At 36.4% G+C, this 23,448-nt stretch overlaps 1 protein-coding gene across 3 annotated transcripts in view; it reads left to right on the top strand.

Moving 5' to 3' along the window:
* Positions 1-23,448, top strand: part of NKAIN2 (sodium/potassium transporting ATPase interacting 2) — a 542,224-nt gene that overhangs the window by 260,058 nt on the left and 258,718 nt on the right. For all 3 annotated transcript variants that reach the window (XR_007202130.1, XR_007202131.1, XM_048296515.1), the window contains exon 3: positions 15,401-15,481. Coding sequence is in view for 1 of the 3 variants with exons in the window: in XM_048296515.1 (XP_048152472.1) it covers positions 15,401-15,481 (81 nt within the window). In the remaining 2 variants the exon portion in view is untranslated. The remainder of the gene's footprint in view (positions 1-15,400; positions 15,482-23,448) is intronic.

Consider the following 23,448-nt stretch of genomic DNA (forward strand, 5'->3'; position numbering starts at 1 on the left):
TACTGAACTGATAATGGTACTCTGACTTTTTTTTTTCCCCTTGCTTTTTACCCCTTGGAGTTTTGGAGTTTTATACTTACCTTTCTGGCTTTTGTTCCCAAGTGCTTATGTGAGACACAGATCCTTTCTACATTTTAGAATTATCTCTTTCTTCTGACAATAAAATTACACTTTCTATGCTTTTGTTTTTTAAAGATGTGACCATATTCTCCAATAACCTCTTGTGGCTTATATATTCGAACATTATCTTATTTACTTAACCTTTCACTTGCTTCTTTCTGTTTTGAAACTTTATATCTCTTGGTATTAATACTTCTATCTTCCTTACCCTCTTTGCTTTGAAAATTCTCCTGTTTGTTCTCTGTATTACTAATACTGTGAGATATATTTAAAGTCGAAATGAGGGCAAAGGAATATTTAACAATGAGGAGAGGTGAACAGAAAAGGGCAGCAAGATTTGGGCAGCTTATTGAAATTTCTTGTAGAAAAAGGACAGCCGATCTTTTCTGTGTGACTGTTTCTCTTTAAGTGTTATCAAAGAATGGGGACATATGTGCTGAAAATTATTGAAGTCCCAACAGTGCATTTGCTCAACATGTGAAGTTCTAAACCAGGATGGTGAAAAAGAAATTACTGGATCTATTTAATGATTTCCAGAGTGATAGCCAGGTTTGTCAATAAGTGTTTATATGTAAAGTTGTGCAGCATTTTCCATTACAGAACCTTGATATTTAACCACTTTTATGAAAAGGCTACATTTAAACCCTTCAAATTAAAATTTTGCCCAAATCTATTTATTATTTTACAGTTAAAGTGACTCAGCCTTTCTGGTCATCTAGATCAATGGAACTAAAAACAAGCAAAAAACCAAGGTTTTTTGAGTTTTGACAGCCATTACACAAATATGTTCTAATAATTCTTTTTTGCAAAGTAAATGTGACATTTGACATAGAAAGAAAGAGGGAAGAGATGCCACAGGACATCATTTCAGGCTGTCATTTGTTCCCATTGCAAAGTCATCCAGCTTTGTTAGAATGGGCAGTGATTTCAAATCAGGGGATGGCAACAAAGTATAGGCAAGAGAGCCAAAATGCAGCCAGCCACCCTGCAACTGAGCCACAGTGCTGAGGGAGCAGGCTCTGCTCCTGCTGAACAAAGGGATGAACCCTGGTGGCTGCTCAGGCCCTTACTTAGCCCATGTGTCTCCTGTCTCTGGCAACTGGCGCCTTTGTGGGGAGGAGAACAAAGACCATTTTTCTCCACACCAGTGGCGAAGGGGAGAGGAAGGAAGCCATCACTCAGTGTGGGGAAAGAGGGGAAGGCAGAGCACAGAAGTCTCTAGTCCATATAATTGTGGGTGGTGGGGTGTTGCCTTTTCTTTCATTGCCTTGATTGGCACAGTTTTGTTTTGAGAGGCTGAGTCTCTAATGGCTCACATGTTGATCAACATCTCTGTGTAATAAATAGTGGTTTTGGCTTTCTTTTTGTTTTCAAGTGTCCCTTAATATAGAAGTATTTATACCTATGTGTTAACAGAAGACTCATCTGGGAGCTGTTACCAGCTCATGTGGAAGACACTGCTCATCACACGTTATTAACTGTGGCTACTTGACTGCATAACACCCACTATCCACAGTACAAGTGCAGTTGTGAAAATGCTTACCCACACGCTTTTACCTGCACTGGAACAAGAGTCTATCAAAGCTGAAAATGGGCCATCCGAGAGCAAGAAACTTCCAGAATTGAGGCTGCCTCTCTGACCTTTATTAGCCACCTGTGTTTTTGAATTGTGCTACAGTCTTTAATTGTGTGATCAAAGTGAGCACAACATGGTTTTCTGGCACTGGCAATGAATAATGTGATTGCCTTCAGCACCCCAGACTCATTTGTGGCAGAAATTTGTCGTCTCTAGCATGGGACTAATAACTATTATCCTGCCCAGACAGTGCTTTAGGAAGGTAATCCATGCTTAAGATGCACTCAGGAGCTACAGTAAGTAGCTACCCTAAGAAAATCCAACAAACAGGTGAATTTGTGTGATATTCAATAAATAAAGCCCGTGATGACTGGGTGATGAAGGCAAAAGGAAATGTTGAACAGCAACATCCAGTGAACATCTGCTGTGATACATGAAAAAAAATTGGATGTTGATATGAATTATCATGGGTAACTTTTTATTCTTTTCTAAGTTTTCCAGTACTTTACTTAAACTTGCCTTTGGATGCTTGGAAACATCTGGGAACATCTTTCTTTTTATTTTTTCTGGATTTTTTGTATTTTTTTTCCTTTTCCTTTTTTTTTATCTTTGCATGGAATATATTTTTGTGCTTGGACAGAAATGCACTGTTAAATATTCAAGCAATCAGGCCAGCAGCATATTCTAATTTAATTCAAGCATGAAATATAAGCCTGAACTTTAGCTTGCATGGATACAAGATTTTTCAATGGTCACAAAATTATCTTGTTGATTTTGAGGCAGCAGCTATTAAAAAATTACATTATTTTCCTACTGGCTGTTCCAGTACTTATTTCCATGTACCCAGAGGAATGTGCACTCTTTCTGGCACTTTGAAATGAAATTGGAGAGCAGGAGAAACCCGTTCAATTTTCATTATACCTTCCAGAATTTGGAATAATTCAGTCTGGTCTCTTAAAAAACCCAATGCTTTTCCAAGCACATTTATCAGTTTGTCATGCTGTTGTCTCCTGTCATAAAACTGTCATCACAGTCTCTCTGATGTGGCAGTGCTGGGGGCACTGGCGAAGCTTCTTGGCTCAGCCGTGCTCAGATTTTGCATGGCAAGTTGGGCTGCTCCAGTGAAAGTCACATGGCTCTCCTGCCACAATGTGGAAGCTACCATGCCTTTCATTGCTAATGTCGTCGAATGCCATCTTGACATCTGGATATATTGCCACCCCATTTGAAGTATCAGCTGTTTATTCCTTCACTGTTGACCTTTCTTACTTTCTTATGGTTTGTCGAGCTCTCATCCTTTCGATGACCTGCTATTTTTATTTTTTCTGAAAAGTGCTGGGAAAGGATCTGTGTAGCACTGAGTGATTATCAAAATAATGTGTATGCTTTTCCATCTGAGTTGTACATAGGTCATAATGCCAAGAAAGATCTGTAAGCATCAAAGAATTGGAAGAAAAGCTGGGTTGGGAAAAACTCCTGAAAATCATTTTACCAAACATGCCTCTAAAAGTGAAGCAAAGTTCTTTAATCTGATGTTTCAAGGCAGCTTTTGGACCCATAGTCACATCGTTGGTTTTCTTGACTATATTTGCTGTATCTCCTAATGTTCTTACATTGGAAATTATACTCCAATTGATTATGTTTATGATACATGACAAGTTCATATGCATCTTGTATACTGAAAGCCAGTTTAATTCCCTCATTGTGTATTTCTCAAGAATTTTTTTAAAGACTCATTTAATTTAAAGCTTAAATAATCTCCTTAGATTCCAGTTTGCTGAGTTAGGATTGTTATAAAAAGAATATGAGATCTAGCCTTAGCTTGAAATAATACCTACTCTGAACAATGGTCCTGAAAACAAAACCAACAAATGATGTTTAAATTTCTGTCAGAATTGTGTACCATCTCTTTAGGACAAACTAGAGTTATTTAGACTATCTCAGCTCTATGTTTTCATATAATAATTTGTTTACTTTCCTCTCAATATAATCCAATTCCTTCATTTGCAAAGCTTTCCTTTTCAAATTTTGTAAAAGGAGTTGAGTATGAATTTTTGCCTTTTTTTTTCCTTTGAATTAGTGGCATATGGTGCACGATACTTAAGCTATACTCCTAACCTGCCCTACTCTCATTTTATCTCATAGAGGCTTTGTTCATCAGTGTTTTATCTGCTTTCTTTCTGTTTCACTCCCAGTACCATATTTTTCTTTGTAAAAGAGATGCAAAAATGGTGATGGCAAGACCCATCTTCAGCGAGTGAAAAAAAAAGAAAAAGCACAAAGACAGAGTCTATTAGTGTCTCAGCTATAGCATTTCTTCCTACAAAAGAAATGGCACTTTTGTGGCTATACAGGCTGCCCATGCAAAACCTTTTTTTGGCACCTCTGTGTACTGAAACCATCCAAGTAGCTGATAAGCAGGCACCATGCCACCGAAGCAGATGGGCATAGCTGTAGAGAGCCAAAAGACAATGTATGTGCATCAAGTGTGGATGTTGGTGGCAGGCTTCCCAGTCAGTGATGTCTTAACGATTAAATGTCTTGAGTTTTTTGCACCTGTAGTTACAGAGGTGCCAGCCTTACTGCTGAATGGTGTTTGAAATTTTCTCCAGGTTTGTTTATAAATTACAGGGAATTTTCAGTGAATGCTTGACCTAGAAGAGACTTGGAACACGAAGGCTGGCAGTAAAGGAAATAGTAGCAATAACTTTTCCCAGTCCTAAACAGGTACATGTTCTCACCCAAAACTAACCAAACAAAAGTTCCAGAGAGGAAAGCATTTTTTAGGGTATTTCAGACATGCAGAAGAGAGAAGCAACAGGTACTTTAAGAGAAAGAAAATCAAATACAATCAGAGATATACATTTACCATAATATTGCCAAAAAAAGGATTTCGAGGTGACGCTGTGAAAGAAAGACCCTCAAAGGAATGAATAAAGAACATTATGCTGTTCTTTGATCGCATCACATTTAGGGAAATAGAATTTGACCACTCTATGTATATTAAGAAGGCTGGACCACAACATTATCTGATTTAATCTCTAGTTTCTTCTCAGAACTGCAAAAACCTAGGGCATGGAATATTTTTAGCTAATGTTTTTTGATGCAAGTTGCAAGACAAGGGAAAGGCACTTCCCTAATATTGTCTAAGAGAATGACTTTCTTTGTTTCCTGGGTAATACAGAGCAAACTTGCACACAGAGTCAGGAATAAACCTCCTTGAGGAAGGCCCTAATTCATCCAATGACCAAAGAAAGTGTAATATGTTTTGGTGATTTGAGAAAAATCAGAGATTAATTAATTGATTGATTGATAAAGAAAAAGCTTTTAAAACAGTATTTCCTTTGAGTATATGCAGTCTGGTTTCAGCACAAAATGAATTTTTTTTTAGACAAACACAGTTTAAATCTTAATCTCCCTGAAGAAATTAGAAAATTAAGTCCATTTTGCATTTTATCCTCTTTCTGAAAGTGTTGTTTGTGTTTCTACATTTATTGTTACAGTTTCAGGTTTCTCTTTTTTTTTAATTCAATACTTTCAGTGTTGAAAAAGACCAAAAAAACCCCATGTTGCATTAAAACATACTGATCTTGCCAAATCAGGCAGTCTTACCCATCGGATTTACTAGAAGGGAATAAGGGAATTGGAAGAGTGTTCTTTGTCTTCTTCTCTCCCTTTGCTGTGGCTCCTTAGACTCACTCAGGGTCAGTCCCACAGAAGTGGGCGCAGTGACACTCTCGCACGTATGCACCCCCTACACAAGGAAAATGCATCTAACCCTGTACTCCCCACACGCTTCCTTTGGTGTGTGCACAAAACACACTTGGTTTTGTGCCTCTAGAATTTGGCTCCATCCCCTCCAGCTATCTTAGCCTCCTGAACAAAATTCAGTCTGGCTCCATAGTATGGCTGGCTCTAAAAACTCTGCGTGTGTTTAGGTCCAATTTCTGTGTGTTATCTCCAAAGAATGGGAAATGACCTTTGCCATTGACTGATATTTTCAAAGCAGCTACTAACCTCCTGAAACAGAACTGCCAGCCAGTGACTCTGAAGGTCTGTGTGCTCCATTCTGCAACTCTGAAACACAAACTCTGCTAGTATCTTAGTCACATCCCTATTTTTGTTCCCAAATTTTGGAGTGGTCTTAGGAATTTTTTAGAAATTGTGCTATAAAAAACAGCTTGGAGAGAGGCAAGAAAGAATTTTATGGTCCTCATTTATTTTTCCTATGGCAAATACATCTTTAGTTTAAAGTATATCGCCTTTGGAATATGAACATTAAAGACCACACTCATTAAGGACTTAAGTCGAGTCTGTGAACTCAAGCACTAGGCTCCTGATGACTTTGGCTGCTAAGACATTAAGCCAAGGAAAACTGAAGGAAGAAAACAGTACCTGAGAAGCTGAATACAAAACATCTCAATTTATCAAAAAGGTCTTATTATAAATGGCTTAGTTTTAGCAGGAATTTTGGTATATTCTCTGAGGGAGATGGATTCCCTTTATAAATAGTTTTAGTTGGCACTCAGATACTGAGGCATCAATAAAAGAATCTAAATAAATGTCAGTAGACTTCTGTTCCTAGCTATTGATTTTATTTTTTGCACTCTGTAAAAAATGAACATTGAAAGAATTCTGATTGTCCTGATTTGTATTTTTAATAGAGAATTCAAATGGAACAGCTGCTAAACATTCCATTAAAATAAGCTGTTCAATGACTGAATTATAATCAAGATTTTTCTTTTTGGGTGTTTCTGAAAAACCCAGAGACACCAAGGAAACAGTCAATACATGTCTAGCTCCATCAATTGCTAATGTCTGAAGCAAATTACAGCTTTCCACTTTTCCAGTGAGAAGCCCTTCTCATTACATTACAGTGAGGATATGTGCCTTATGTTTATTTTAGCTGAAAAGAACACCGTTTCTTCCTCACTGCACATTGTCCAGTTCAATCTGGAGGAAGTGACAGTATTCCTACTGAGGGCTGGCCACTCAGTGGAATAGTCAGATTCTGGCTAGGATTGCCACCTATCACTTTCATGCTAAAGTTGTGGAAATTTTTTTTTTTTTTTTGCAATGTCATAATTCCACATGATATTCACGCTTAGGTGAAGCCTTGGAGAAAGCAGTTTATAGTATCCAATGATCTTGTTCATGTTTCTTTTTCATTGGTAATTAATTGATGAAATGTTCTGGGGAGCCACAAGTTACAGTGGAATTTTACCACAACAATTCTGCAATTTTCCCCTAAGATTTGTTACTAAAAAAATATTCACAGGAGGCAGTTTGGATTCCTGTGAATGCAATTTCTGCACTGATAACTAAGTATTAACTCTGAGGAAATCCAAGGCTTGAAATACTTAGTATTTTTGGAGTGTTCTAGAAGGCAGGGTTTGAAAAAATTGTTTCAGAATATTTCTAGCCCTGTAACTGAAGGACCAAATGACCTCTAAAATCACATAAGTTTGATTTCTATATTTTTTTTTTACTATGCCAACTTTAGTATGAATTAAACAGCTGATTAGAACTGGTCTAAAAAAAATGTCATTTCAAAGCTGTCATTTCAAAGCTGTTATTTCAAGTTTTTATATCTTGAACAGCATTGATTTCTACTGCTAGTAGCTCTTGAGGTAGATCCTGGTAGATTAATGTTGGAATTGAAGCAGAAAGCTTAAAAAAGGTTCAAAACAGCACTATTTTAAGGTTGACTATTGTGTAGCTAAGCTCAAGTTATGTCTTGAAATATAGAGATATAACAAGAATTCTGTTCTAAAGAAAGCATTTTGAATTCTATTTAAATGAGAACTATCATTTTCCTGTTACTGACATTTAATTAGTAATTTCTATTTTGAGAGACTTTATAATCTGTTCTACAAACAGAAGAAAGAATACTGAAAAAGTATGGAAGTAACATAAGAGGAAAAATATCAGTCCATCTGTGAATGTATGTGTGTATATTCATGTGTCTGCTGCTGGTTGGGTATGTACTGTGTTGCAGTATACTGAGTATTCAGATATTTGAAGTTACTTCCTGCTGATGAATGTTTCACAGCAGAGATATGATCAAAAGATACACAGGAATTGAATGATGAGTGAAGCCAAACCAATTAAATTTCTACTGCCATGTCAAAAGATAAGATAAATATGTCCTGTTAAAATTTCTACCTTACCTTACTTTCTTTAGTACATAAAGTACACTTTTGTTAAAAAGGTTAAAAACTATAACATATTGATGCACAAGAATCCTAAATCCACCCCCAAACCATCCCCCAAACAAAAAAACACCAAAAAAACCCCAAAACCAACCAAACAAAAAAGACAAAACCAAAACCAAACAAATAAACAAACAAACAAAACCACACAAAGAAATAAACAAACACAAAACAAAACCAAAACCAACAACAAAACAAGACAAGAAGAAAAAGATTGAGATGAAAGGAAGAAAATTTCGTTGCTCCCCATTTGGAAGAAGAATGGCAGAAATACTGAGTTTTTAAAGAAAACTCTTTTAAAAAGTAACTCCTCAGTTCCAGAATACTTTCATTTGAGGATCTAGACTATTTGCAACTCCCTATTGTAACATAGTAGGTTGACTGAACTGTGCTACAGTGCTACAACGTAAATTAAGTATTTGTGTGCTCTTACTTCTACCTTTTGGCCATTCACCCTTTTAGCATCATATTGAAAGAAATTAGTTGTAGTCGTAGTAAGAATAGAGTAAGAACACTGAGAAAATGTTATGTATATTCCTTAGGGAAGCTGTATGAATGGGCTGATATATCTCCAGAGTTGTTTATGGTTTCTTGGAATGGAAGTTTGTCATTTAGTGTTGTGGGTAATATCTTCAGTGGTATAGTTGGACACTAATTTAGAAGCTGAAGAACAAATGAAATTGATGCAGTAGCAAAAACGCTTTTCTCAGTCTTTTACACTAAAATATAAAGAGCTGCAAATCCAAGAAACAGGAAATGAACAAATGAAAGATTTAAGCTTAAGCATTAATGGACCATCAGTAAGTGTAGGATATAAGAGACAGTAGTTCTTAGAACATGTCTCTTCAGCAGTACATCAGTGATATTTTACCCTGGTGATGTTTAAATTAGGTTGTTATTTTTTGTTTATGTGGGGAAAAAAAGGAGTGTATATCTGCACAGTGAAGCATTACTATCTTATTTTTTATGTCACCAGTACAAGATTTTTAATGGGCTCTGTGACATTGGGAATTTTGCCTTTGAGAAGTTTAGCGTTCCAAACAGCAAGGGTAGAGTGATCTGTGTCAGACACTAGGAAATGAACCGATCCCTGAAAGTGCCTTTCCTCTGAATTGAGTGTAGTGGGAATCTAGATGCTGCTCAGAGCAGGACATCTGCATTACAGACATCTAAATGTGGGCAGATGGATACTACTCCGACAGTAATGTGCTCTGTAGAAATTCAACTTATTTTTTGCAAAAGGAGTTGGAGCCATGTCTTCAGAAGAAAAGGCAAATCTCTGCTGTGCTTTCTGCTCCCAGCATAATTCTGGCACAAAGAAGAGGGAACAAAACAGAAGCAGCCAAAAGAAAGAAGAGGCCCAGTGAGCCCCACTCAAGCTAGAACTCCCTGGCTGTGAGTAGATTGAGGGCTGACTGCACATCTTCTCAATGTACTGGGCTCTGGGCTGTGCCTTTATCCATTTATGACCTGACCAGACATGCCTCAACTTTGTTCCTGCTTTTTATTCTTATGAATCCTTCTCACACAAATCAAAGCGAAAATACAGTTAATAAACTCCTATATAAAATCATGGCTTATAACTGAGTTCAAGGAGCTTGAAAGTTTATACATAGCCATGGGATGTATGGAAGCCTCTGGAAAGAAATTTTAAGCAGCATTTGTTCTATATCTGTAAGGACTGATTGCTCAAGAGAAAAAAATGCTCCAAAACAATTTTCTGTTTGGTAGTGACCAGTTCTGATGCCCATGACAGTTCAGCATCTTTCAGTCAGTCTTGGCAGAGGACACTAATTATTAAAGTGTAATTACAAGGAAATAAAATATCAGATTTTATTAACTGAGGCAAAAAAGGGAAGGAGAAAAAAAATACATAAATATGTGACTGATGAAAGACTGAAGAGTCAAGGAATCACAATGCCAATGTGTTAAAAAATTCCCTGATAAACAAAAGCAGTGAACTAGACTGTCATTGCAATTTGAGATGGAAAACCACAGCAACTCAAAATGGATGCTACAAAATTGATTAAGATCTGCTTAGAAACAGATGCTCACGAGGATGGACAGTGCTCTGATGCTATAGCCATGATTAAAGATAAATGAAAAAAATAAAACCTAGCAAGAAATGTCTAAGTCTTAATGACAGGAAGAATTCAGCCAAGAAAACTAGTACAAGCTGCATGCTGTGACAATCAACGAGCAATGAAAAAAGTCCAGAGGATTATGTCATTCTGCAAGAGCTTCCCAGTACATTCAGGAAACTCAGTGAACATTTATTGAAGTTGAACTGGTTGCACAAAGTCCTCTGCTGCCAGTAATATTATTTGTTGTCAAGTCTACTGGTTTTGGCCCTGAGCTCTCTTCCAATGAGGCCTGTAGATAACTGATGGGCAGGGAAGACTTTCATCTGAATTATTAAAAGCAGAACACAGTTGCTCTTTGTGTTAGGTTGCTGAGGGCAGCAGTTCTGCTTAAAACATCTGGTCGTCATGCATTCAATCACTGAGTCTCTGCTTGGTGAGAATTTGACTTCAGATTCCTCTTCGGAATGAGGCTGTGGTTTCTGATCCTGCCCTGCGCTGGAAGCTTCCCACTGGTGTGTGGCTCCTGCTGGATTCTAGAACTGGACTCTCCACCATGCTGTGCTGCCCACATCCTCATCAGCTCTCCAGGAAAAGCCTCAGGCAATGGAAATAGGAAGGAAACAGCAAAATGTGCAGAGGAGAGGTAATTGGAGATGGTGCCTACTAAGCAGCCACATGAAGTCACACTGTGGACTGATGTCCTTTCTGCTTTCAATGGGCTTCTCACACAGGAATCCAGGTGATTCTACCAGTTCCAGGAAGATGGAAACAAGAGGCAGAGACAGTATATTGATGCCAAGTATTCAGAATTTCACTTTTATTCTATTTGATGGGGAAAAGATAGGTTTGAAAATTGTATTTCTGAGTGATATATCTTCATAGGCTGAGGAAATCAGGGGAAAATAACTTTAGAAACAAAGATTATTATTTTGTTATTATAATATAAAAATTATGTTGTGGACAGTTCTTACTGCATTACTGGAAAGATATGCTCTTCCCAGACATGCTGGACTGAAGGTAATCTTTGAACAAGTACTGTTGCCCAGATAGCATAATTAATCACATATTTAATTACTATGGTAAATGTAGTAACTATAGGTATAGTAATTCCTTTAGTTACTTTGTCCTGAATGTAGCCCAGAAGGGTCTTGGGGAATAATATTTTCAGATTTGGAAGAATCTGAAACTAAAATAGTGTTCATTTCTAAAATAAGAAATAAACAGCAAATCATTCATGGCAAGAACAATTCAATTGCTTTGAATTGCACAATGCGGGTCTGGGCCCTTTTATCCCTCAGACAAATGTGTTTCTAACTGACTCACATATCAGAAAAGAATTTGGAAGCAAGAGAAATGCCATGTACAGTTCTGGGGGAAAAAAAATAATGCTTTATTTTAAAACACTCATAGCTATCAGAGTTCCTCACTATTTATGCTTGAAAGGTATGTGACATATTTCTCCTTCAGGCAAAGCGTGACAAGAGTATTAGATGTGAGCTCTGGTGACCATGTTTATATCAAAGGCAGTAGTGGCCTATCTGAACCTTTGGTTCTTGTGCCCTTGTCATCATATTTCCATTTGGCTTAGGAATTAAGTGAAGTGATTTAATTTCTTTGACCTCCAGTTTCCCTTTTAGTAAATTGGAGATAATGTGACTCAGCCAAATTTGAGAGAAGTGTGAAGAGAAATGTATAAGTTCTCAGTACTGGTACAAGTATTTTAATATCTCAGTTTTCCATTCCCCAAGAAAAAAGACATCCTATATTCATTAGTGATGATTCATAGTGAATGTAACTACACAGTATCAATTAATCATAAAATACCTAATTCTTCTCAAAATTCTTTGCAGAGGGTTATAAATTCATGTTTACTTCAAGAATGGTAAGCATGTGAGAGCTGCATTTATAGAATTTATTTTTAAAATAAAAGTAACTTTTATTGATTGGCTAAAGAGTTTCCATATAATAAGTATTCAAGTCTTTAGTCTTAACCTTCTACTTATACCTCTTTGCAGTGTGGATCTCCATAAAAATAATAAGCTGCATTGTCATTGCTGTGCCCCTTGTCAGTATCTCCTGCTTGGTCAAGTGTGTATTCATCAAAGTTCTTGTCTTGCTATTGTGTGACTCTGTAGCATTGTGGTGGCTTCTGTCAGATAATGCAGCTGTCTTGAACTCCCACATATGCCAAAAAAATACAGCTATAGCCCTTTGAAGAACTCTTATAAAATGTGCTTCAAATTAGATACATGTAATAGAGAGTGTCAGAGGGATTTGTTCACTGTCACAGACCTTCAGTGCTGAATTTCTTCAACAATTTGCTGAAGCACATTGAAAACAAGAGGCATTTATGACTGCACATGATGCAGAGATGAGAGATGTGCTACATCTGAAGCATCTGAAATAAGAAGCAGTGGGAAGCAGAAACATCCTTGTATTTCAAGACAACTAAACTCAGTGTTTATCTACAGAATTCAGGCAACAAGCACTTAAAATAACATTTCAAAAGGAAGAAGTTTAAAACATACTTTTAAAAGAAATTTTTAGCCTTATCTGTAATCCAATAACAAGAGATGCTTGTTAAAAGAGTGTATCTAAATGGCAGATATATTTGTCAGTTTTTTGGTGATAAACTTGACAGTGAAAGAAAAGTTTTGCTTCTTCATGTAACAAGGCTCTCTGCTGGCACAAGCAGATCCAAGGTTCTTTGGAGTGTTCTGTTGAATGTGCTGTGCATGTTGAGCTTTTTAATCAGCTGTTGGTTATGTGCAATGGGACAAGCTGTGCTATGAACAGCCAACCTAATGAAACCTAGTTTCCAGTGTCTCTCTCCCACATTTTTTCATCTTCATATTGACTGATAAATTATGATCTTGTAAGTCTTTCTCTATATAAGGACTTAATAGTGTCTATTCCCATTTGTAGGCCTATTTTCCTGAGACCTTTGTACATAAAATATCTTTAGATCTTCTTGTATTCTTTTTTCCAGTTTGCTTAAATTGTTCTGGAACACAAAAGATCCTTCAAGGGAACAGACATTGCACATGGATATTACTGCTTTGGTATTTTTTCTTTGAGAAACGAGTCTAAATGCAGTATTGAGAATTTTCACTATAGGAAACCCAGTTATCTTCATGTATCAGAAGGAATGCTTTTATTAAATACATCAGAATATATAACATAATAGTATTACAATAATTGGCAAAACCCAACAAGTTAAAATGCTGCAAAGTTGGTTGACAAAGCCAAATTAAGGTTATTGAATCTAAATTAATGTTTCCTTCTCTTGATTTGTAGTTATAAAGCTTCATGCTACATGTGAAGAGGGGTGTACTGTGAGAAAGCTACAGGAAAATGAAATGCTCAATGTGTTTAATGCCTCAAACTTTTGTTTAAAAAAAATTGAGTTTGTTAAGACTATCCAGCTGGACTATGTTCCTATGTTCCAAGGTTTTATTAGTAGCCTGCATTCAAAGTGTACATGTGGATTAGCTGGGCTATCTCTGGAGATATTCTGACCTCAGCAGGATAAATCCCTGCAAAACTTGGTCCATGCTGTTTGTGCTTTGAGCAGAGATTGGACCAGGTGACCTCCAGAGAGTTCTCCTGACCCAAATAAATCTGTCATCTGTGACCAGAAAGAGCTGACCTATAAAGTGTATGTAATCTGTATGCTTTAAATTACCTGAAATTACTTCTGTGTAAAGAAATTCAAGCATTTATAGCTGTGTTAGCATCCATTAAATCAAAACTATTTTCATCTTAACTTTTTAAAATATGAACAAGGTCCAATTAATAGCTAGGCTGGCTGGAAATTATTTTGTTATCTATAAAAATAAAAAACTAGAACAAGTATAAATTTTGGTCATATTAGATATAGTCTCACTTTAGATCTTGGGAAATGGCAGAATTGTTTTATTTTCACAGTATCTAGAAGGTTAGGTGGAAAATGGCGTGTTGAATAATAGACAATATGATACAGAACAGCACTTGCAAGAGAAATGCAAGAAGAACCTGCACAGGTTGTTACTGAATGAAGAGAAAGAGATTGTCACTTATGGCGAATAATAGTTTGTCATATATCTTTTGTGTGGAATGGATAGTATACAGTCAAAAATATTGTCTGCTTATTCAGAATGTAAACACGTGGAGGTGTGCAGAAAATAGTGGTTCCTGATTTGGAAAATGAGCTATCAAAATTTAATCAGTATGGTTTGGAGAAAAGGCTACACAACATGAAGAGTAAGTCTGTAAATACTTGTGAGAAGTGGGTATAAAAGGAGAAAGCAGCTCTCAACTATAACAGGTAGGGAATGGTGTCCTATTGCTGTCATATTTCACATGTATGCAAGGCCTTGTGGAATGAAATTAGCAAACATGCAGAATTGAATTGTGAACTAGAGGATGGCTACAACAGCCGTTAGAAAAGCATTTGAAGATCCTGAAGTTTATTAGATGATGGAATAATTTGTCAAGGGAAGTTCTTAAATAAAAATATTAGATAAGAGTAGCAACAGCAGGTCAAACATTATTATACAAGATCCTCCAGCATTAGAGCAGGGGAATACAGTTTCCAGTCCTAGCACATGAAGTCTTATGAATACAAAACAAAAGCAGAATAGTGGACAGAAGGAGAGAAAACTTGTATTCCATTACTCACATCAAATACGTGAATAAGACGTTTGGCAACTACCAATGAACTGATATTGCTTAAACATTAATGCTTCTCCTGTACACTCTAAGACAAAACAAAAAAAAAGGAAAATAAAATTTAAAAACCTCAAAGAAACTGGCAGTTTAAAATGAAGTCTGCCTCTTGAAGGTGCTGAATAATTGTGCTGTACCTTGGAAGGTCACAAAATAAATTGATAGAGGCAGCTGTCATGAACAAATCTCCCCATATTTTGTAGAAATACTGCAAAATGATAGATAGATAGATAGATAGATAGACAGACAAATTTTCTTCAGGTTATATATTTGTTTGGTTTCTTGAGACAAGTATTGAAGAATCCTGTGTTAGTTCAATTAGGCTGTCATTTACTAAGTTATATTTGAATGATCAGCTCTGCACTTCTAATATATAATTGATATTACATGCCTCTCTATTGCAGTATTACCCATTTGAACAAAAAGAGAGAGATATAGATTAGTCTCGAATTTAAATGTCAGATTTATCAACTGTTTCCTGAAATGCAGATATTCTGGTATGACTGAGTACTCACTAGGTCACTCGACACTGTGTCAGAGAATGGGAAGAATTTATTTGTGATCCTCTCTTATGTGTAACATTTTTATTCATAGGCACCATACTTGTAATCTGGTTTTGTCTTGGACTGAACTAATGAACTAAGTTTAACTCAGCTGAGAGTGGAATTGTTAATTCTGTGTTTCTCTCTTCATCCCTACAGTATGCTGTCTGGCTGGTCCTTTGGGTTACATGGAATGTATTTGTTATCTGCTTCTATTTGGAGGCTGGAGACCTTTCAAAGGTAATTTGCCACTGGATAGATTTAAGCCATCAACTCTTTGTTAACATGCCACAGGCTGTGCTCTGTTTTACTCATTCTTTTAGTGTTACCAGAATGAACATTAAAGTATGATGGAAATTTGGAGTATTCTGGGTATGCTAGAAACTTTTAAACCAGACAGTAATGAGCATATACATTCTGATGCCCACAACAATAATTGTATATATGTTTTAAAAGAAAATTACCTCTTTTTGTCCCCGTCAGTAGTCCTGCAATGCAAATTTCACCAGTGTGAGAGGCATTAATTAATGATTTAATGAATAAAAAACATTGCCATCTCAGGGGCAAACAAATATTTTTTGTACCATTTAGCTTGCTGTTACTTAGCTGTATTCCTTTCAGGGGTCTTATAGATAGTATAATAATTGTAAAAGAAGGGGTCTTTCAGTAAATTAGGATGTAAACTGAGGTGTCAGAAGAGATTGCCATTTGGCTTCATCAGTATTTCTTAAGTTTGTGCTTCTGGTAGGATTGTTATACAATACTTATACACAGTAAAATACTTATACACAGTAAAAATCCATAGGAAAAATATATTTTCCTAAAAATGACATATTTATAGAGTTTTATTGACAGTGTGACAACGCATAAAGTGGCAGTTGGTAATGGCCTCAAACCAACATTTCAAACCAAAACTCCTACTTTCTAAGGTGCTCCCAGAAAGGTGGCAGTTTGTGGGATAAAAGATTAGCAGTGGCCACAAATTTTTTGTTAGGGTAATATGCTTCAATTAAGTCTAGATATTGCTGAATTATGCTCACAGTGCTGTCTGTGAACTGACCATCAAGGAGAATCCCTCGTGTCAAACACATCACATTCTCTTCTTGACTCAGATTTTAATTTTTGTTCTTGATTATCAGGAGTTTAGCCCAACTGTAAATTACAGATATAATCCTCTGATCCTTTGTGAGTTACTGATATCTTATTATGCAGAAGGTTAAACACAATTACAGGAAGAATAAATGAGGCAGAGATACTTCCTTACCCGTTGTTTTTTTCAAATCACCCCCAAAGTACAAAATCTACTAGAGACAAGGTATATCATCCCCATGTATTCTGTTTCTTCAAAAGATGCTGACTTCAAAAAGATCAGAATTTCATTTCCTGAGGGTGTAAACTAATTTTCTGCAGGTAAAACATTACACTTTCCTAGTTTTATACTTTCAGACAGGCCCAGTCTCATTAAAAGCTTGGCAAAAACATAGCAAATAAAAGAATTGCATATGTTATCTTTTATTTGGTCAAAAGCCTTTCTTTGTTGCCAGAACTAGTATATATAACAAACCCAACACCTGTTGTACAATTAAACTCAACCCAATCCACCCTCTTTCCACCTGCTTGTTTCAGCCACCTGCATTCCTAAACTTGTAAATGTTGGGATGCTTATCTTGCCTGGGGAAGCGAATGGAGGTGGGAAAAAATGGAGAAAGGAGAAGTAGCTGTTTGAGCACTGGATATAAAAGCAGCGTAAGAATGCCAGTAAGTGCTAGTTGGAATAAAAATGGGCCACAAACACTATATAAACCTTGAAATTATTTTTTTCTGAAGTCCAGAAATCATCATCTAGAGTGTTTCCCAGTCAACCATCGGGTTTAAGTCTATATTTGAGAACAGTTTAATTTTTTATTTGGTCTTTAGAGGTATTATTTGTTCCAATGATATGATCTGCCTTGAAATACCCAGTAGAGTATATTCCTTCCACTTCAATTGGCTTTCAGAGCACTAGAATTGGTAAAGACAAGGAGAAAAGGAAAAGATCCCAGAAAATGGATTTGAATAGAACCTTGAGAAAAGCTCTGGGTCTGAAATGGTTCTAAATAAAGGATAAAAAACAACCTTTAGGCAAGTACCAGAGGGATGCCTCTGAGGTTATAAACCATGAAGAGAGGATTCTGTGCAGCATGGCTTTAAGAATTGATAGGGTAAAATTACAGCCTAATAGTAGTTCAGATGGGTATAGTTTATTTTTATATGTATCACTTATAGCTTGCTATCAAATAAAATTAAAATAAGGCACTTTTTTTTCCAAAGTTTTGAGAAAGCTTTTATTCTATGTGTACGTACAATTTTTTCATCATCATCTGCTGAGACAATGGAGAGGACATATTTCAATTGTTAATATACTTATTTTAGTTGTGGGGGTGGAGGTCATGACATTTTTACAGCTTCTCCTTATTATACTAAAATAGGCCTGTAAAGACTCAAAATTTTTTAGAAAAATGAGATAATCATCTCTGAAGACAATGGGCAGATTTAAGGACTATTGGTGGACATCCATGGAAATCTGTTTGCATTATACACCTTTACAGTCATAGCTATCTTGTGGAAAATGTCATCACACTAAGTATTTTCTGTCCTTGAGGCACAGTTATCTTTGCTGAAGCTCTTTCACAGCAACCTGGAATATTTAGGGCTTTGTACAGAAGGTTTGTAACAAAGAGGATGTACAATCACTTGTTCTTAACCTTGATTTTTATGTGGATCCCTGAATGAATGCTTAGAAAATCCACTTCTCAGGCTTACTTTTCAGTACTATTCTTCAAAAATATTTCATTAGTCTGGGTGTTGTTTTGCTTGCTAGTGGGTGCCATACTCACTATAAGTAGGACTTCAAGGTTTCAGGACTGGTAATATTTGTTTTGGCCTGTGGCTAAGCAAATGTAGCAAATGAAAAGCATAACCTCTGATCTTGAATGAGGCACATCTGAAGTACACTAGTGAAACAAAAAAAAGAAAACATAATAGAAAGCATTTCTGAGAAAGTGTAATATTTCTGTGATTTTTTAAACCCAGGAAAGGACACAAGGAGATAGATTCAGCTATCTCAGAAGAGCAAAAAAATGGTCATGTGATTAAGAACAGCACTCTTGATTCAAGGCATTTGAGAGCTTCCCCGAATGATGTCTAATGATTCCACAATATAAGAAAATAAGCAGAAAATAAGCAGAATAAGAACTGTCATACTCCCATTTTTAGTTTTGAAATGAGTAAACATTTTTTCACTGAAGGAAACCCTTTCCTGAGGTTGCCCTGGTCCCATCACAAGCATGGGAGTGGAGACGCTGTCAGTTACTGGAACTCAAGGCAGAGGCTGGGTATGAGGTGCTGAACAAGGGGGACCAGCTGGGGCTCAGGGTCCAAAGCAGCCCTTGCTGCACAGGGTCCCATCCTTTAGTCAGTCCTTCTGGTTCTCTTTGTGTGCAATCCTATTTGTGTGACCAGATCCTAGAGCTCTCCTCTCACTGTTGCCTGGCTGAGCTCCATAATCGCTTCACTGTAGTCCCCAGAGTACTATGTGAATATGACCAAGAGTACACTTCTGAAAAGCTCATTTTAAGTGTCAAAATTTACTTAGTTTCTATTTGTGTGACATTCTTGACATCTTCCTTATTTAAACCTAATAAGATGCAAAAGTTACATTAAACTTTTAATTTAAATCATGAGGTTGTACTTTTATTTTTTTTTACTTTCAAACGTCTAATTTGTGTCGAACACTCCAGTGTCAAGAAATGCCAGAATTAAAATTGCTTGACTAAGCATTATTTAGCTCTCTTGTACATTCATTTTAATATAGCTTTTAATTATGAAATCACAACTGTATATTTTTCTTTAAACTCTGTACCATAGGCTAATACCACATAGGCTACTTCAGAGACAAAGTTTTGGTAGTTGAGTGAGGATGCCATACTGGGTCTTACTCCATATACTACAGCAGTCAGAAAAAGCTTAATAACAAATACAAATGTAAATCCTGTACTTCAGTTCTGATCTGGAAACATATAGAATAAGAGTATGAAAAGTAAGGTACAGAACTCTGGCACCTAAGATGTCTAAGCACAGAGGTGATATTGTGTAAATAGATCACTAGGTGTAGTCAAACTGTGGTTCCTCATTATTCATTCTACAGGTCTGAGCAACTGTTCTTAATAAAAATAAAAAGGAGTTTCTATTTGCATTCAAATCATGTTACTTCCTTTCCTATATTGCCCTGTACTGCAACAGGGGGAACATGAAAGAATAAGAAAGATTAAAAAATGCACCTATTGAAATTGAAATTGTTAAATATGATACAAAGAACTGAATGTGCTGTAGTTAAAATGTCAACTAAAGGAAAATATGTCATCAGGTTGTTTTCTGCCAGAAGTTTTAAGGGAAATCAAATGTTTCTGAACACTTTCTCTCCTACCCACTGCAAATAACTGGAAATAGAAGATAACTTAGACTTACAAAATCACAGACTTATTCATGCTGGAAGAGCCCTCTCAAGGTCACTTAATCCAGTCTCCTGCCCAGAGCAGCACCAATTTAGAAGTTCTATCATGTTGCCCAGAGTTTTAGCCAGTCAAGTTTTAGAAGTATTCAAGGATGGAATTTTCACAACTTCTCTGTTTCTTAACCATTCTCATAGTGAAAAATTTTCTCCTGATCTGCTGCTGAAATTTCCTGTGCTACAGCCTGTGACATTGCCTCTTGTTCTTTCACTGCGTGCCTCTGAGAAGAGTCATGCTCCACCTTTTCTAACATTCTCTTTATACATTTATGTGAAATTGAGTTCTTCAGCTTTCTATTTGTTTTTTCTGTAGTTGAATTCCTGTTTCCAACCACAGATAGTTTGTTGCACCTCACAAGAAGAAAGCTAAATATCTTGTAATAAATAATCAGTTCACTTTTCAGACTTTTGCTTTGCTATGGGAGAAAAATGAAGGGTCTTCACATATATGTAAAGCTATATAGTATCTTATGGAAAATGTGGAAATCTATTGGCTGTCCATGTTTGGAAGTAGTAACACATTCAGAAAGAATTAGAATCCTTTGGTTCAAAGACAATTCTATTTATGCTAATATTTAAGTTTCCTGATATTGTATTTAACCAACTACTGAAAATCTTGCATATAAACCTTGCAGTCCAGTCAAATGCTGCAAATGTGTAATTCTTCCTGATGAGGTAAGTGAATGAGGACAGTTAACCAAAACTTGGTGAAGGCTCCCAAGTAACTGCTAGGGAGCAGTAGGAAGACAATATAATGACATTGTTGGGGAATACCGCTGGGGAGAGAGTCAGCTCTGCAAAGCTGGAAAAATGAAGATTTCAGGAGAGAGTTTGCTGCTGTTTTGTTATCTGCAAGTATTGCCCACTCTGTAGATGAGCTGCAAGTTAGTCTGTTTTCCACATCATTAAATCAGAGGAATAAAGACAAATGTAAGAAATCATTTCCAACTGCCAATGTGCATTCTGTTTAAAGTCAGTGTTTACATACTCATGGTCATGGTCCATAGTAAAGTAAAGCCAGAAGGGACTTCAGGATACAGCCGTCAATTCTCCTGCCTCCAGCCAGGCCCAGCCACAAACCAGTACTATGTGAGAGCATCTCATGCAAATGATCTCAAGGAGGAAATGAGCAGTTTAGAAATCCACCTACAAATGATGCTCACGTATTAGCAACTTTTCATCACTGAGAAATTCTCCTTTCCCTTGTTGATCCGAGATGTTAGTCCAGGATTAGCCAGATATGGGTGACATTTGTTGGCTGTAGGGCAGCCCACCCTTTCTCTTTTCCTTTTTCATTGGGTGACTCTAATGAGAGGAGGAAGAGGCAGCAATGGTCATAGCACCTCTTGGCAACAAATTAGCACTAGTCCTGCATTGCTGGTGGAAGAAAATGGAAGGGGTGGGAGGAAATGCAGAGCCTATTTTTCCTCCCACTGTTCCCACTTGTCCCTACTATCTTATTCCACAAAATTATAAGGACCAACGAGAAACAGGCACCTTGTCGTAAGTAGTATTTTTCCATTTGAATATCCCAACCTTGGCAAGCACACATCCACCTATGTGTCTGACTTTCATATACCGCTGCTTGGATTGATATCTAGTTGTTCTGAAATCCAGTTTATATCCGTATGCAATTTAACTGCAATAATGCAAATTACTTCAGGATATGATTTGCATAGCTTGTCACTCATGCTGCTTAAAAAACATGATGGCTCTGAGTGCTGAACACTTTATGCAGCTAACACGTTCTGATTTTAAAGGGAGGGCTTGATACATAGGTGAAGCTGAGGAAAGAAGGAAACAAAAGAAATGAGTAATTCATCTTCAGCATAACTCAGTTGTAACAAAGCAATGAACTTGGCGACAAGATTGAACTTATACCAGTTATGTATTCATTCTACATTACTTTTTGTCCATTAGTATAATTGTTATACTGCTTTGATTCCACATTTACTAATTATTTTTGTAAGGCAGTGGTCATTAGCAGTTAAATATCAATGTCATACATACTCTAATAAAACAACCTGCAGGATGGTTAATTTTGAACATATTACCTTCCTTGGATGTTGTTTTAACAGATGTCCTGTTAAGATAACAGAGAAATTAAATTAGTTTTCAACTCAGAGCATCTGGTTAACTTTGTAGGTAAATGCCTTTGAGCAGTAAATCTGACCAGGGTTTTCAGATAAATAGCTATCAGAATATTTTAAGTAAATGACTTTATTTTTTCACTTCTATTACTTAGGGCACATTTGACATGCTTGAACATATATCTAACAGATGAAAATTGAAAATAGTGCTGGCAACCAGCAGTGTTAGGTTATTCAGGGGGTAGTTTCATGGGTAGATACTATTAAGCATGCTTATGGTTTTAGAAAATTTAGTTCTGCAGCAATTTTTAAACCTCAAGATCTTTACCAGCTGGAAGATAACTGATTATAAAATTTAATCTGTTTAATACTGTAGACATAGCATATGGTGGAATACATTTAGATAAAAGTGGAATTTTTCATCTTTTTAATGGTGAAATAAATTGTGACAGGAAATCATTCAAAGTATAGAAAAATATGAAATATGACTGTATATATTTTGCCAATTGTAACAATTTTATCTTTTTAAATCCTGGGACATATTTTATGTTGAGTTTATGAATAAACATACATTTTCATGTTGATTTATATATGCTCACTTTTTCCATAATTTAATAGCTTTGCACGGAATACAGGAACACATGAAAATAAATAAGTGTAGTGACAGGTTAGATGAAAATTCCATATGACGATTCACATATGTGTGTGAGTATTTTATAAATATCATATATGTTTTTACATATATATTGAGTGCCTCAATTATACTGTTAAGATTGGTAAGCACACATTTTAGCATGTACCTTAAAGCTGCTTTTATTATAGTTTCATGGAGGCTTTCCTATATATCTAAAGGCAGTGTCATGGATATTTCTGCAAGTGTTTCAAATGTTACAGCCAAGACATTGCAGAAAAATATACAAATATATATTTATGAGATTACTCTTTAAAATTTATTAATTATATTGCAGTACCATCTAGTGGCCCCATTTTGATATCAGGGTGCCATTACACTATGAGCCCTAGACACACACATAATGCAAGTAAACCTTATCCTAAATGGTGCATAGCATAGCACCTAAATGGTGCTCAGCATGTGATTCTGTGAGAATTAGAGGTGGAAACCAAAAAATAGTAAACTGCTGTGAGAATCCAAAACAGTGTTATGTCTTCGGAATTCTTCATGAAGTCTGGATTTTCACAACTTTCTTGTCCTATTTTCCCCATGTTACTCGTTTCTGTGAGGATTGATAGTCAAGTGACACAAAGCCCTACTTTTGCAGCATTTTGTGGTCCGTTTTGGTAAGGAAAACACTTCTGTATGCTGTAGTGCACCACTGATAGCATTCACCAGTTGTTTAAGGCACTGGGAGAAAAACTGTAGATTTTGCTTAAGATGAAAGATCAGAAGCTAAATTTATTTCTAGTCAGGCAGATGCTCAGAAGATCAGAGCTACAGAATGCACGTTTGCTATGACAGCTCGTCTGGGGGTTGTCTATGCCTCTCATATACAGTACCTTTGCCATGGCTGTATGAAACAGCTATGGACAAGGGCTGAAGGGGATTTACC

This window comes from Corvus hawaiiensis, chromosome 3, assembly GCF_020740725.1.
Source record: "Corvus hawaiiensis isolate bCorHaw1 chromosome 3, bCorHaw1.pri.cur, whole genome shotgun sequence".
Taxonomy (NCBI): Eukaryota; Metazoa; Chordata; class Aves; order Passeriformes; family Corvidae; genus Corvus; species Corvus hawaiiensis.